Source organism: Centrocercus urophasianus, unplaced genomic scaffold (genome assembly GCF_019232065.1).
Source record: "Centrocercus urophasianus isolate 14NV4802_14NV808 unplaced genomic scaffold, USGS_Curo_1.0 seq_10, whole genome shotgun sequence".
Classification (NCBI taxonomy): domain Eukaryota; kingdom Metazoa; phylum Chordata; class Aves; order Galliformes; family Phasianidae; genus Centrocercus; species Centrocercus urophasianus.
In genome coordinates, this window is record NW_024884142.1 from 100,817,037 (window position 1) to 100,832,307 (window position 15,271).

At 43.5% G+C, this 15,271-nt stretch overlaps 1 protein-coding gene and 1 long non-coding RNA gene across 2 annotated transcripts; one reads left to right on the forward strand and one right to left on the reverse strand.

Annotated features, from left to right (window-relative positions):
* Positions 1-460: 460 nt before the first annotated feature.
* Positions 461-7,710, reverse strand: LOC122160246. The gene is made up of 5 exons (XR_006168763.1): positions 7,119-7,710; positions 6,010-6,143; positions 4,814-4,981; positions 4,231-4,380; positions 461-1,209 (listed from the first exon to the last, which is right to left on the reverse strand). It is a non-coding gene; the product is annotated as an uncharacterized LOC122160246 (long non-coding RNA).
* Positions 7,711-12,941: 5,231 nt separating this feature from the next.
* Positions 12,942-14,647, forward strand: RPS27A (ribosomal protein S27a). Its single transcript, XM_042818636.1, has 5 exons — positions 12,942-13,068; positions 13,239-13,293; positions 13,385-13,470; positions 14,045-14,176; positions 14,467-14,647. Exons 1-5 carry the CDS (start codon positions 13,021-13,023, stop codon positions 14,614-14,616), a joined length of 471 nt encoding a protein of 156 aa, XP_042674570.1. The 5' UTR covers positions 12,942-13,020; the 3' UTR covers positions 14,617-14,647.
* Positions 14,648-15,271: the final 624 nt, after the last annotated feature.

Here is a 15,271-nt window from a genome sequence, read left to right on the forward strand (position 1 = left end):
GGTGTAGCAGCAGCACGTGTACAACTATTGTGGGATTATATCCTCCCAAATGTGTTTTTACCAAAGGGTCAACTCCAAGAATAACTAAAACCAGCACTGCATGCATCTCGGGGTAAAGAGGATTTAGGATGTGCAACTCATAAGAGATGTATAAATCCTTCTGCACAAGAATACTTATGCCCATACTTGGTGCTGAAGGATAATTCTGAATATAACCTCTCTATTCAGACATTTCACAAGCAGCTGTCAGATCCTGATTGCATTGCAGATTCCAGCCTGGAATGCAACTGCTTGGATTCAAATTCACACAACATCACTTCTTTCTGAGCCTAATTTAAGATACAGACCTACTGCAAATGCAGGGAAAGCAGTGCTTTCATAGCAACACAATGGTTCTGCTGTACATGGTGCAGCACTGTGGTTCTGCATCACCCACGCTCACACAGCCAAGACTCTCAGATATCACCAGTCCCCTTTCTGCTCTTCTGCCCATCTCAGGTACAAATATCCCAGAAGACAAAAATTTAATATCCCACGGGCAACACTTTCCCCATGTTCACTCTGTTAAGAAATACCTCCACACAATCAGTGTCATTTATTTTTCTCCTGATGCTTCAATACTCATATGACTGCAAATAATTCCACTCATTCTTTGGGTTTCCATATCTCATTTTACTGAAAACACACAGAAAAAGGAAATATACTTAAAAAAAAACCCACAACAGCAACAACCAGGACTCCCTTCTTCTAGATATTTGCCACATCACTCTTTGAAAGCACCAACAGCAACTCAAAATGAAACACAGAAAAGCTATTACATCCATCACTCGATGGGCCACTGGGAGGCAGTCTTTCCTACCTGAAGAATAAAGATGTTTGCCTTCTGACACTCCTTCAAATATAGTGGTCGTTTTCCCACTGCTTATCCAGAAACACCCATTTCTTTTATTATTATTTTTCCCAGCTCAATTTTTTTCTGTGCTTCCTTAAATTTCTTTATCTTCTATCATTCCTACGTATCTCACCTTTGTCGCTGTTCTGTTGCAAGCATGTTCAAAAATACTATTAAACTTCATCCTTATATCTCCTCCTTTCTCACTGCCATCGAAGCCTGTTCTTTCAGTTTTTTCCTTCTGTCAGTTTTTTTCTCCTTATGTGCAGTATTCTCCTTTGCTGTTCCTTTCCACGAGCCACCCATTCTTTCACTGTCTAAAGAGGTAACAAAACAAAAGCAACAATTTATGTACTCTACTGTGTGAAAATTGCATTCTTTATGGAGTAATCTCTCACCGGCAGCAAGAACTGGCAGCAGCTTCTCAAATATGAAACCCTGGATGCTCTACCATAACACACAAAACCCCAAGTAACTGCTTCCCTTTTACGAGCTCTCACCTCCTGTTCTTCCCATAACACTCTCACATCAAAACCTTCTCAAAACTACTATGAAAACAAGAAGGTTGACTCAAACAATACATTGAAGAACAAAAAGAGCCATCTAGGGATCAAAAGGATCTCTGACCACAATGCAAGTTGAAAAAAATAAAACACTTCTTTTGCATATGGACAGTGTTAGACAAAGTATAGCTTTGTGATGCGTGTGTGTTTGCAAACCAGCTAACAGAGAAGCAGTAAGATATGCATGAAGTTAGCCTTCAGGTGGATAAGCCTGCAGCCCTTATTAGATGTGATCAGCTTGGCAGATTGGCAGCAGTTCATTGGAAATCAGAATTGCAAAGGCAGTATGCAGTGAAGCCTACCTTGTGTTAATGTTTGGTTAGCGATGAAATAAGAATAATTATTAAAAATGGTGGTGAAGAGGAATATTTAAAATAAGAAATTTGTTTATTCTTCGTTGGTGTTAAGTTTAAATGAATTTAAGTAATGACTCTTCCCCTTTAACACTTTTGATAATGATACTGATACTGCAAATGCATTTGTAGAAACACTGATAGAAAGGGTGTTCTTTAGTTCTGCTGTTTAGTTATTATTTTCTCTGCTCCTAAAGGACGATCACAGCATCACCTTTCCTTGCCCAGCAAGCCAGTTCCCAAAAGCCTTCATGTAACAAGAGCTGTAAGGTGCTCCAGGTGCCAACAACAGCTCCTCCATGTCTTATTTTTCCCCTGAAGGATGCAAGGGTATGCCTGAACAGCCTTGCTGTCGGCCAACAGAAACCTCAGCTTGCATTTGACTAGATCAGATGATTCATACTAAGTTTACCAGTAAAGGTAACTAAATGACTTGTTAAGAAAAATTACAGGGGAAAATTCTAACATCTTATCTCTTGCAAAACCCAGGAGAGAGGAAGAAAATATGCCAAATGGGAGATGCAGAAATAAGCTCAGTTGAAGTGCTTTGTAGCAACCTCTGATACCCTGTTTTTCTCCGTTGTCTATGCAATAATAATGGCAAATACTTTCTCCAATATCTACCTTCCCCCCTCCTCTGCCCTCCACCCTTTCTACCTCCCTGGGAAACCTTCCTCCTTCCACTCCCACAGTTCTTTCTGTGCCTGACTGAGCTTGTTGCCTGAGCAACAGCGGAGAAGAGAGCTCTCACCAGCTGTGAGCTGTCTGCAATAGCACTGCATTCTAACCCTGGTGATAGCTATGGCAGCAGGCACAGCAAATTAACAGGTGAGCTGGGTTAGGTGCCTCCAGCTCCTTGCAAGGCACAGGGGCATCTAGCAGCCACCTTACATTTTTGTTCAAGCATAAATAAAATAGCCCAAAACATAAGATTGCCAAACAAGTAGCTGCTTAGCTTACCCACAAACCTGGACGATATTCACCCAACAGCCATCTTTCTTGCTCTTTAATTCCAGTCCTAATAGACCAAATGAACTCAAAGAGGAACTGAGGTGGTCTACTGGGACTTCTGCAAGGCTTTTGCTATGGACACACACCACAGCCTTGTCTCTAAATTGGATTTGAATACCCTCTGTTTGGCGGATAAACGATTGGATTGTCACAGCCAGAGGGTTGCGGTCAACCGCCCTACATCCAGAGGAGGGCCACGAAGATGCTCAGGGAGCTGGAGCACCGACCACTCCTATGAAGAAGGGCTGAAGGAGCTGGGCTTGTTCTGCCTGGAGAAGAGAAGGCTCCAGGGAAAGCTCACTGTGGCCTTCTTGTACCTAAGGGAGCTTCAGGGGGGGCAGAGGAGGGGAGCGACTTTTGACATAGTCTGATAGCGACAGGACAAGGGAGAATGGCTTTAAACTAAAAGAAGGGGGAGATAGGGTAGATGTTAGGGGGGAATTCTTTACTCAGAGGGCAGTGAAGCCTTAGCATTGCTGCCCAGAGAGCTGTGGGTGTCCCATCCCTGGAGGTGCCCAAGGCCAGGTTGGATGGGCCCTGGGCAGCCTGAGCTGGTGGGGGGCAGCCAGCCCACAGCAGCTGGCGCTGGGGGACTTTAAGATGCATTCTATGGACTGTGTTTCTATGAGCTGATAATCTCTTGAATCGGAATACTCCCCTCTAAATGTTTCAACTGATATCAACACATCACTCTCCCTTCGCTTTTTTCTTTGTTTATTTTAAAATTCAGAAGAGTAACCAGATCAAAAACATCTATCAGTGACCTTTCCACATCCTTGAATACACATACTTTGTTTTCTTTTCATCTCTGCTGCCCGTCTCCTGGTATTTGAGCAATATCTGGTAAAATGAGAATGTGGTCACAGCACTACCACAAATACAAGGACTAATCTTTGCAAGATGCCCAGCAGAGATTTCTTTTCTAGTACTGTCTTATTGAAAAAGTTTATTTTACTTTTTTAAATAAGGCCTTTACTTTGATAAGGCCTCGTGTTCCTACAGTACATGAAACACCAGGAGTTGCCTCCCTGCTTCCAAGATGGTTTATGATCCAAACAACACTAAGCTACTGCTTGCAGCTCCACTGATTGCAGGAAGGAAAGCTGTGCAGCATTTCCTGCACTTGTGCCAAGTATCACCTCGAGCACAGAGCACTGCACTTCTGCATTGATGCTTCTTAACAATCATTAGAACCACACTTAGTGAACAAAAATCATCAGGCCTAAATGACTGCAGCCACTGTGGCACTCCAGAAATAACAGTAATAAGAGAAACAGTATAAACACAGAAGTTCCACTTCCATCAGGGGCTAATGGTGAATTACTGAAAAATGATGTGACCTTTTAAATTTGATGTCACTTTCATTGTGATCTTCATTCAAAATCTATTTATTCCAGATTATCAAACCTACCTTTGGCATCTGTATGATACAAGGATATAAGCAGTAGTGCCTGGGAGAGCTCAGTTTGTTGGCTAGGTAAGTCCACAGCTGCTTTTCCAATGGCTCTTACTTACTAAAGGCTTCAGTCATGGTGCAAATCAGGAAACTGCTTGTACAGCTCTGAAACACAGAAGGGAGACTCACAGTCATAAAATTTAGTGAAGGAGGAGACATAAGGCCAAGCATTCTTAGTGTGACTCATAGGTTCCAATGGGACTGCAGCAGGATGGAAATAGACCTTATTCACCGTATTAAGTCACAGTGCTAATATCATTCATCTTCTGCCAGGGTAGGATTGTTCCCTGCCTTCTATCATTTGAGGTATGAGGATAATTGGGCTGAGGGAATACAAGAAAGCAAGAAGAAAAGCACACAAAAAAACTTACCTTCATTTTTAGCCATCTCCTTTTCTCCATAAAACTTGCTGGAGAGAGATCAGAACAGACCATCTCACAAAGACAAGAATGCAATAGAAATTGTATTATTAAGCCCTCGTGACATTTCTCAAAGGAGTTTGGAGCAAAACCAATTTATTTGCAGTAAGGGCACTCACTTGGCAAGTGGATCTTGGAAGAGCTTTGTATTTTTTCCAATGAGCTTTTTGCAAGAGAGAAGAATTCAACAAGGCAGAAAGTGTGGCTTATCATTTCCTCCTTCCAGTAAGTATCCTGGGTGCTTGGCTCTGTAACTGAACTCGTAACATTTCCTCTTGTTCTCACATCTGTAATTTGAAATCCTCTTTTACACAAGGGGCCAAAACCAACCAACCAACCAAACAAACAAAAAAACCCCACAAATGTGGCACCTCTCCTGTAAGAGCCTAATTTCTTCATTAAACTGATACATATACCTATGGCTGACCCATGTGAGGTTTGCATTTGGAGGGGGGCAATGCAGCACACCAACCAACTAGGGATGTGATCAAGTCAGTTTGTTAGAGCTTGGCAATCAGCAGCAGCGGTGGCTTTCCCCCCTCTACCCCCCCAGAATGAAGTAACTGAGAATTTTGCTGAATAAAACACATAGATCCAAATAACTTTAAATCCAAAGATAGGGTTAGCAACTGAAGGGAGGCTGTGATGAGGAGGGGTTTGGCCTCTTCTCCCAGGCAACAAACAGGACCTGAGGGAATGGCCGCAAGTTGTACTAGAAGAGGTTTGGGTTGGACATGAGGAAGAACTTTTTCTCTCACAGAGTGGTCAGGCACTGCAATGGCTGCACAGGGAGGTGGTGGACTGGCAGTGTTCAAGAGGAGTCTGGATGAGGAGCTGTGAGATACGGCTTAGTGCTTGTGGTAGCAACGGTGATGGGAGGATGGTTGGACTCCATGATCTTGCAGGTCGTTTCCAACCTTGTGATTCTATGATTCTGTGATTCTGTGATTCTATGGCATGGACAGTAAAAAGCAGAAAAGGGAAAATCGACCTTGTTAATTAGGAATTCGCTGGCAGTAATTCAGGGAAAGGGCACTTGAGTGTTAGGCAAAATCGTGCTGCAATGTTACATAGATTATGCATCACGTGAGTCATTTATTCCTGACTGTGTTGACAGAACAGTGACCATAACCAGAGTTTTCAAAAGCTTTATTCCTCACTTTATTTTATCACTATCACCTCCTACTTCCCCCTTGCCTTCAAACAGAATTTTATTAAATGCCTTTTGGCATTCAACATCAATTGAAATCCATTCACAGCACAGCAGGTGAGCTACAGAATGTACAGTATTAGCTTAAATTAAATGAAATCCTACCTTGGAAAAGATGAGGTCAGTGGATATGACTGCAAAGGCATCCTAGCAAGGTCCTGCTTCCTGGGCACACAGAGCTGATGTTTTTCCTACAGCACTGCAGTACCAGCCGCTAGGGTTAGCATTAGGGTTCAAATCTATCAAAGACAGAAAGAAGTTCTAAGGTTCATTACAAACAGCACATCTAATGAAACTTTCCTAAATTACAAGCTCTTCAGAGCAGTAATAGGTCACAAGGATTTGGAAACACACTACAAAGGGGCATGCATTACTTATGAAAGCTTAATGCTAACTTAAACCAGGAATTATGTGTTTAGATATCTAACTTAAGGTTTGTATTTATAGGAAATATTATTCTATATGCTGAAAATGGGAATTGGGTACCCTGCTGTTCCTCATCCACACCTCTGACACTTACAGACTCTGTAGACTTTTAAGTCTTTTCTTTTAAAGGAAATTCTCCTGTGAATCTGAACTCTGTAAATGCATCCACACAACACCTAATGCCCAGCAACTTTTAAAAAAGGCTAAAACATCAAATAAAGGAAAAACCCAGCAGTAGTTAAATCTAGCTTAGATATAGAGACATCCGTTATTTGGGAACACATAGCACAGTGGCAGCAGCAGATGACATTCAGTATTCTTCCTGTTTGTACTAGGAGCAGGCTCTGCCAACACGCACCCAGTGAATCTGCTGGCAGCCGGTCCAGGCTAAGACTTCCAGGGCTGGCTCTCACTGTGCAATATGGTCCTCAAATCACTCAGTTCCCACAGGCATCCAAGGAGTAGTTGGATACACGTAGCCAAAGTATAGCTTCATATGTTAAAAGACTTTGTTAGAAGATCACGATAACCTCATCTGTACTACGACTGTAGCAACAGTGACCCTCCTGACCTACCATCAAAAAACAACACAAAGACCAAAGCATTAGGGCGTGCCTATACTGACAATGCCCGGTTATTCAGAACCTTCAGAATAAGGAGGCACTTGCACCAGTTTTCCTTAGCCAAGCCAATGCGAAACCCTGAGCAGTACCTGCCTGCAGCACCATACTAAAGCACAGGCATAACATATAGAAGCTGGGAAAGCATGGAGAAATGTGTGTCATTACCATATACCATTCCTGAGCGTCATGTGGCAATTTCCTTCCACACTGAGAACACATTTCCAGGTAAGCAAAATGCTGGCACGTAGACATTCTCATATACGTGTACTAAAAGGGACCAGCGGTCGATACTCGATGGTAAAAGAATTCTCAGCGCTGTTTCTGCACGCCTGGCGTTTGCCTCGATTCACACGAGGATTCCTCTCTTGACTGTGCTGAGAGCGCCATCTGCTGGCTGCTCTGTGTCACTGCAACTCCAATCCAGAGCCATTGGGAGGAGCCGCCACGGCCTGCAACGTGATACTAAATTATTCATAAAAACTAGGAATTATATTAAATTATTCATAAAAATGATATTTTATGATTCTCAGGGTGGCCATAAGGCACGGTTTGTCTTACTACTTCAAGAACAATACCAGTTTTGGCATGCCAATAGAGGAGGATGGAAAGTTTGGGGAGTATTTTTTGCATTAGTAGGTTACACACAGGCTAGAACTAAGACAAAGAAGTGGCATTTAGATGCTGACACAAGATGGTTTAGAATCTGAATTTAAAACTAAAATTTGGGCTAGTGATTGGTTTAGTGGGGAAATACTGGTGGTAGGTGGATGGCGGGATGAGATGATTTTGGAGGTCTGTTCCAGCCTCAGTGATTCTGTGGTTCTGTGATTCAATGAATGCTGTTGCTCTTCTCAGACAGCTTTCACCAGAGATACAACCTACTACAGATCATTTGATTCTGGGCTGTTCCAGTGGGATTTTCACTATTTCAAACCGATCCAATCTGGATTAGGAAAACATCTCTCTGAGAACTTCATGATTTCTCCAAACCAAAAAGTAGAGACAGACACAGTTCTAGAAATTTAAATGTCATTTTGTCCTATCTCCATAAATTAAATAGCAGAGATTCAGTGCAGGCATAGGGCTTACAGTTTGAAGATGTTTTTAGTGTAGCTGTGTTCTAAACTGTGGATCTGGCACTGGCATCAGCAATAAAGTGAAAGAAACTCACCTTTCAGCAATTCCATTTTTCACAGTAAGGTGTGCAAAGATTGTCTGTATGGATTTTAACTACAGCAAAAGAGAAGGGAGACTGACACAAACCTGCAATGCTGCAAGAAAGGTTGGCAGCAACAAAACAAAAAGCATTTCTCAGCAGTTGCTGTTGATGTCACCCATCTGATCTATGCTCATACTGAATTTAACAGTGGATTTAGCATCAGGAAAAGGACATCTATTAATGTATCTTTATTTGTGCTTTGTTTTAAAGGAGCTAGTTGAAGAAAAGATGAGATGGGCAATAAATCAGATGGATGATGTACTCTGTGTTATTCTCAGAGCAGAAGCACATAGCTTTGCTGAGTAACCCAGTGTTCTACAAGATGTGATTGCTTTTCAGACAAAACACACTTTTGGAAGGTGTCCAGCTGCAGTACTTGTGTCTGTGAGTGTCAAAATACTTCAACCAAGATAGATTTCTTCCTTTAAGACAGCTGAAGCCATTGGTTGAACACTCAGAGAAGTACCTTTACTATTTAAGACTACCTAAGTCCTAGCCTTATTTTGCTGATACCCACCAAAAGCCTCTGACATAACTCTTACTGAATCTTCTGTGAGGTTAAGTCATGTCAGATGCCATGTTAATCACTTGGAATTAAGGCTGCTCAGAACTGAAGGCACGGGATTCATCACAGCATTTAACCACAGAGAGATAATGATAAAACTCACAGGGATGCGGGTGAGTCTGTAAGCCAGACAATTGATTTTTTCAAGTGAAAATACAGGAAATGAGATTATGAATGCCTAATTAATGCCTTTGGGACATAACATCTTTTGCTAAGACCACTCAGTTTTTGAAGTTTTTAAATTCAGATCCCAAATATTAGCTTTTCAGTTATCAGTGAGCGCCTTCAAACTTGAGTGGAAGCCCATAAAAAAAAAAGTGTTCATTTTGTCAAGTGCAGCCATGCCCTCCTGTGGCTCCTTTCCAGATGCAGGACAACGTATTCAGCTGCTTCAGTCTCTGACACCGCCAGTAACACTGAACACTGTTAAACTAACAGACAGGTTTTTGCTCTTCTCTCTTACACGCAGGCAGCAGAAACAGAACAGTTTTGGCACTGCATAAGAACAGCTTTACACTGAACATTCAGACCATCCCTGTCTTCCACTAAACAGAGAGGGTAGAACAGGGATTTACGCTCCTGCAGACTTGGAGCCCCAAAGTGATTTAAAAGCCCTTGTCTAGAACATCGGGAAGCCTAATAGCTAGTGATAATTTCACCAGCCTAACATTTTTAATTAATAAAAAAAAAGCTGCACATAACTGTTTATGTTCCACTATTTTCCCCAACCTACATCTTATTCCAACACCACTCCAACAGTAAGAAAAGCATAGCTGTGTTAGCTGTCTCCCTTTCTGTCTCGTAGAGTGCATCCTTAACAGAGAAGAAAGCACAAAGAAAGTGCCTTACAGCTTTCTTATATTCAGTTTGGAATTTTAAATGTAAACTACTGAACCCAACAAACAATTCTTGTTCATCGCAAATTCCTAAGCACGAAAGTGGCTTGCTTGACACTTACTAAAATCTATTAAGAATGGATCCAATTATCAGGCTCCAACATTGGAAATTCTTGAGAGCTTTGATGCCCAGCAATTAATTCAGAATCTTCAGCAAGCCGACATTCCATCTGGGGAAGGTTGTTTTTCTGTGATAAGCAGGACATCTGGAGCCTAAAAGCAGAGTCTCAGCGTTCCACAAGCTGTGGAGATGTACACCGTGCCCTGCTTGGGCTGGTACTACAGGCACCACAACATTATACTTAGTCAGCAGCCAATTTCTGTGAGTAGTCTGTGACCAAATGAGGGTTGTGACCTATTTAGCTTACGACCTTTTGGCTGGATAGCATCTCCCAGTTGAACCCAACAACCACCCCTTGCAAAAACCCCATATGAACACAGTGCATGCGTAGTATTAGATGTTAATATGGATAGCAATTCTTGGAATTCACAGAAAATGCATGAATATTTGCATACTGGATGTATCTGTGTGTTTTTTAGCTCCTGTGAGTGCATGCAAGGAGAGAGATCCCATGTGCACTCAGTGCTGCAGTAAGCTGCCATCAGCTTTCATCATGAAGGTGAGTTGACAAACCAATCCTGATTTTTTAATAACAAGGGATTATATTAGAGATAAGATCTGTACATAAACATCTGCAACAAATGCAAAGCCCAGTAGTGTCTAATTTCCTTCAGGTATCTGGATGCTTTTGAAAAACCCCCAACTTCATCAAGCCTTCAGTTCTGAAGGGCCAAGGTAGACATTCAGTAGGTAGATAAAGGATTGATTTATTGTCCATGGCCACATCCCAGCACTTATTGCATTTATGATATTAACTCTGATCTTGTGAACTGCTAACTTGGAGCACCATGACAACGTTCTTTTCACGTTTCAAAATATTCAGGTGAACGTCAGTGGGTGCAGATTAGTCTCATTACTGTGGTTGATCTCAGCCCATTGATGTAGCCTATCCATACCACTCTGCAGAGCCTTCCTGGTTTCTGCAAACTTACTGAGGGTGCACTCGGTCATTCACTGTTAAAGAAAGCTATACAAAAAATATTTAAAATACTAAAAAAGAGCAACAAAAACGTCACACCAGTAGGATATGTGACCAGGTTTTTGTGACACTGCTGCATCAGGCTGGTTTGATGGCAGTGGCTGCAATTCTCAGTGAGCTCTGAGCCATTCATCAGAGATTTCTGATGACATTTTACTCTCCCTGTGCTTCATCCTTGAAAGCAGTTCTTCTCAAATGTCTGTACTTCCAGAAAGTGATGACTTGATGAGGCAGATTGTGCAGCGAGGTTCTCTCTGGTAGAGAAACATGATCAGATTCTTGAGTTGAATATCTGATTTTCTCTACATTCCATTTGAAAATTCATGGATTCATGGTATTTATGTCGACTGAAAATCGAGTCACAAATATACCCAAAAAATTGATTTTTTTTTTTTTTTCCCAATCTTGAAACCTCTTCTCAAATTCCTTTGTCAAAATAGAAAGCACTGCTGCATGTTTTTCTCAGCTCACGGGCTCCTTTCACTCGCTCTTTTATGGACAGAAACCACTAAAGCTGCCTAAAGACAGTCATACAGGCCCTACCTCAGCCACTGGCAGCTTCTCACAATAGCAAAGACTTTCTGAATATATTATTCTTCTGGTATAAAACTCCCTATTTCTACTGGTTCACTGCTCTTCTACATTCCAGCAAAGGGATATGCATCCTACAGGTACAGATATTACAACAGAATCATAGAATCATTCAGGTTGGAAAAGACCTTAAAGACCATCGAGTCCAACCACGACCTGACCATACTACCCTAACTCCAACAACCCTCTGCTAAATCACGTCCCTGAGCACCACATCCAAATGGTTTCATCCAGGGATGGTGACTCAACCACCTCCCTGAGGAGCCCATTCCAGTGCTTAACAACACTTTCTGTAAAGAAATGTTTCCTGATATCCAACCTAAACCTCCTCTGGCACAACTTGAGGCCATTTCCCCTCATCCTGCCACCTGTGAGAAGAGACCAACCCTGCTCTCACTGTAAGCACCTTTCAGGTATTGGAAGAGAGTAATAAGGTCTCCCCTCAGCCTCCTTTTCTCTAGACTAAACAGCCTCAGCTCCTTCAGTCTCTCCTTGTTGTTGGATGCCAAGGGCAGCTTGGTGACCAAGGATAAGGACAAGGCTGAAGTACCTAATGCCTTCTTTGCCTCAGCCTTTAATAGTAAGACTTGTTACAATGCAGTGATTATCACTGTTGTTATTATGTAAAAATATTTATATTGAACACGGAAGAATGGCTCACACTACCAGAAAACTGGATTTCCCTGGGATGGGCTTAACAGCACATAATATTTTCTCTTAGGTGCCAAAGTCTCAAAGGGCCTCTCCCTCACAATTTGAGCCTTTAATACCGTGTTTTCAGGTTTTGCAGAATTCTTCTCAATAGCTTTTATTCTGAGGAAACAACCAAAGAAAAATCCACGTACGTGCTCTGACAGCAACAGTTGTGGACTCAGATTCCAGGACTTTTTTTTTGTAAAAGTGGCCTCACCAAGGCAGGTCACCTCCCTCACCTGCTGCCCAGCACTCTTAGTGATGCACCCCAGGATCCCACCGGCCCTCCTGGGTGCACTGCTGACTCATGGACCGCCTGCTGGCCACTGGACCTGCAGGTCCTTCCACGCAGAGCTCCTCTCCATCAGGTCATCCATCCCCTAACCTGTACTGATACATGTGGTTATTCCTCCCCAGGTGTCAGACTCCACTCCTGCTCTTGTTAAACCTCATCAGTTCCTCCCTGCCCACCTCTGCAGCCTGTCCACGTCTCACTGCACGGCAGCACAGCCTCAAACGCCTCATATTCCTGCTGGACTGAAGTCAGGCCGTTACTACTGTAAGCCCTATGAGGTGAAACACAATTAGTAAACGCTCTGCAGACTCATTTTAACCCTCAAAACATCAAACTACCTCACGGCTCAGAAGCAGAGGCAGCCACCTTCATCCCTATCTATCTGGAAACGTGAGTGTTTCAGTTACACATTCACACACCGCACCTCCCCGTCTGGTCCAAAAGACACGGACAGAACCGGCCCCGCTCCCTCACGAACTCCAACTCCCGGCAGCCCTCAGTGCGCCCGGCCCCGCCCCCCTTCCCGCCATCCCGCCCCCTTCCCGCCCTTCGGCCGGCGCTGCTGAAACCCCGTGCGTGCGGCCCAGCCGCTCTTTCTGCACGCCGCCATTCTGCGAGCGGGACGCGGCCGAGCTCCGCTCCGTTGCCGCGCGTGGCCCCGGCCCGGCCGCCCCTCACCGCCTCTCTCCCGCGGGTGCCGGCCTCGACATGCAGATCTTCGTGAAGACCCTCACGGGGAAGACCATCACCCTCGAGGTGAAGTCCCGTAGCGCCGTGCCGGCTGAGGGCGGGCGGCGGCCCGGCAAGGCCTCGCTGCGGCAGGGCGGGCGGTGCGGGCCGGGCCGGTTGAAGGCAGGCTGCGTGCTCGGCTTGTTGCGGGCTTTTTTTGTTTGTTTGTTTTTCTCCATCGCTTTGTTTCACCACAGGTCGAGCCCTCTGATACTATAGAGAATGTGAAAGCTAAGATCCAGGATAAGGAAGGTGAGTTGAAGACGCTTCTGGCATCCCGCTCTCACTCAGATCCACATGTGGTTCGCGTTGCTTATCCCCTCTCGCTGTGTCTCGCTGGTAGGAATTCCTCCTGATCAGCAGCGACTGATTTTCGCTGGGAAGCAGCTGGAAGATGGCCGCACGCTGTCTGACTACAACATCCAGAAAGTGAGTAGGAAGCGCTGAGCTGAGCCACGGGAACGGGCTGTGTCTGTGCTGCTCTCAGTGCTCCACCCACACTGAGCCTCGCTGGCACTCCTGGCTTGATGCAGCCCATAGGTGCAGGTCAGAAGCAAGACGTTTCCAACAGCTTGCATTGCTTCTGCTCAGCCAGCCCTGGCTCTTGGTGCTGCGACTTTAAATTGCTGCACAGTACTGCCAGGTTAACCTCACTGTGAGGCCAGGTGAGCAGTGGTGCTACTAAGAAGTGGAAGAACAATTCACCATTTTCAGCAACAAGTTAGCTTGGTTGCATCATGAAACTGTTCTGAAGTTTCAGATAGAAATGAGGAATGTGGACACAACAAATTTAAAATTATTTAGCCCTTTTGGGCTTTGGAGTGCAGCAGCACATGGTTCTGTGGAGCAGGTTCGTTTGCAGACTAAATGGCAAAAAATCCTTTTAGAACTTTCATAGTTAGCTGGAACTTGAAATTCTGCTTAAATGCTCTTATAGATGAAAGAAAAAACCTGCTTAAATACTACTGTGCTTGAGAAAGCGTTTTGTGTATTTCATAAACAGGAATCAACTCTTCACCTTGTGCTGAGACTGCGTGGTGGTGCTAAGAAAAGAAAGAAGAAGTCTTACACCACCCCCAAGAAGAACAAGCACAAGAGGAAGAAGGTTAAACTTGCCGTGCTCAAGTACTACAAGGTATGTAGAGCTACCTCTTGAGGGTTGGCAAAGCATAGGCCTCACTGCAAGAGGGACTGGTTATAGCATGTGAAGCCTGTAACTAGCCTGTGTGTCACCAGGTGTATTTAAAATCCTATTTGCAACTATCCCATCATTGACTGCTACAGTCAGGCACTGTTGAACTTTGCTTTGACAATTCTGACAGAGGAACATTTACAGAAAATACTTTGTAGAAGAAAAGTACTTGAAAATAACTAGTGCTGAATGTGGCAAGTACAGGTGAGGTGTGGCCTCTTTGTCCTTGGCAGGTGGATGAGAACGGCAAGATCAGTCGTCTGCGCCGAGAGTGCCCTTCTGAGGAGTGCGGGGCGGGAGTCTTCATGGCCAGCCACTTCGACAGACACTACTGTGGCAAGTGCTGTCTGACTTACTGCTTCAATAAACCTGAAGACAAGTAAATGTACTAGACAATAAAAATCTCAAATTCTAGACTGTGTGAGGATTTATTTCTGCATGGTGTTTCCTCTCTGCTAAGCTAGAAGGGTTTTAAATTCTGGATGTCGCTCCCACCTCCAGTGAAGTCATTTCAGTCTGGAGCTGAAGCACCAACTTGACGAGTGCCTTTAAGATGTTTTTTGTAGCTCTAGAATGCAGCAATATCATAATGCTAGATTATCTTCCAGAAAAATTTTCTTCTCTAAGTCATTGAGTAATGCCTGTGACTGGAGAAAATGTAATACAAACCATTTTTTATAGATGACTTATTAACCAAAGCTTATTAACCAAAGGTGGTGGTTTGTCAGGTAAAATGTTGCATTTTTTAACTCATATTTAAGATTGAGTTATAGTATCTGCTGCATGGAATATATCTGTGTGAAAACACCAGCTCTTAAAAGAGCTGTTTTTTTTTTTTTAATTTAAATTTTATTCTATGCCTTTTTAAGGTAAGTCTCCCCAAAAAAATGAGATGAAATCCTGCAGACCTCATTGGCCAAAGTCCTGTCCACCTCTACTTGTGTGGCTCATCTGTGTACTACTTAAGATTCAGTGTATGAAATGCACATTTTGGAAACACTCCTAAGCTTACCAAAATATTCTTTCCTCATTTCTGGT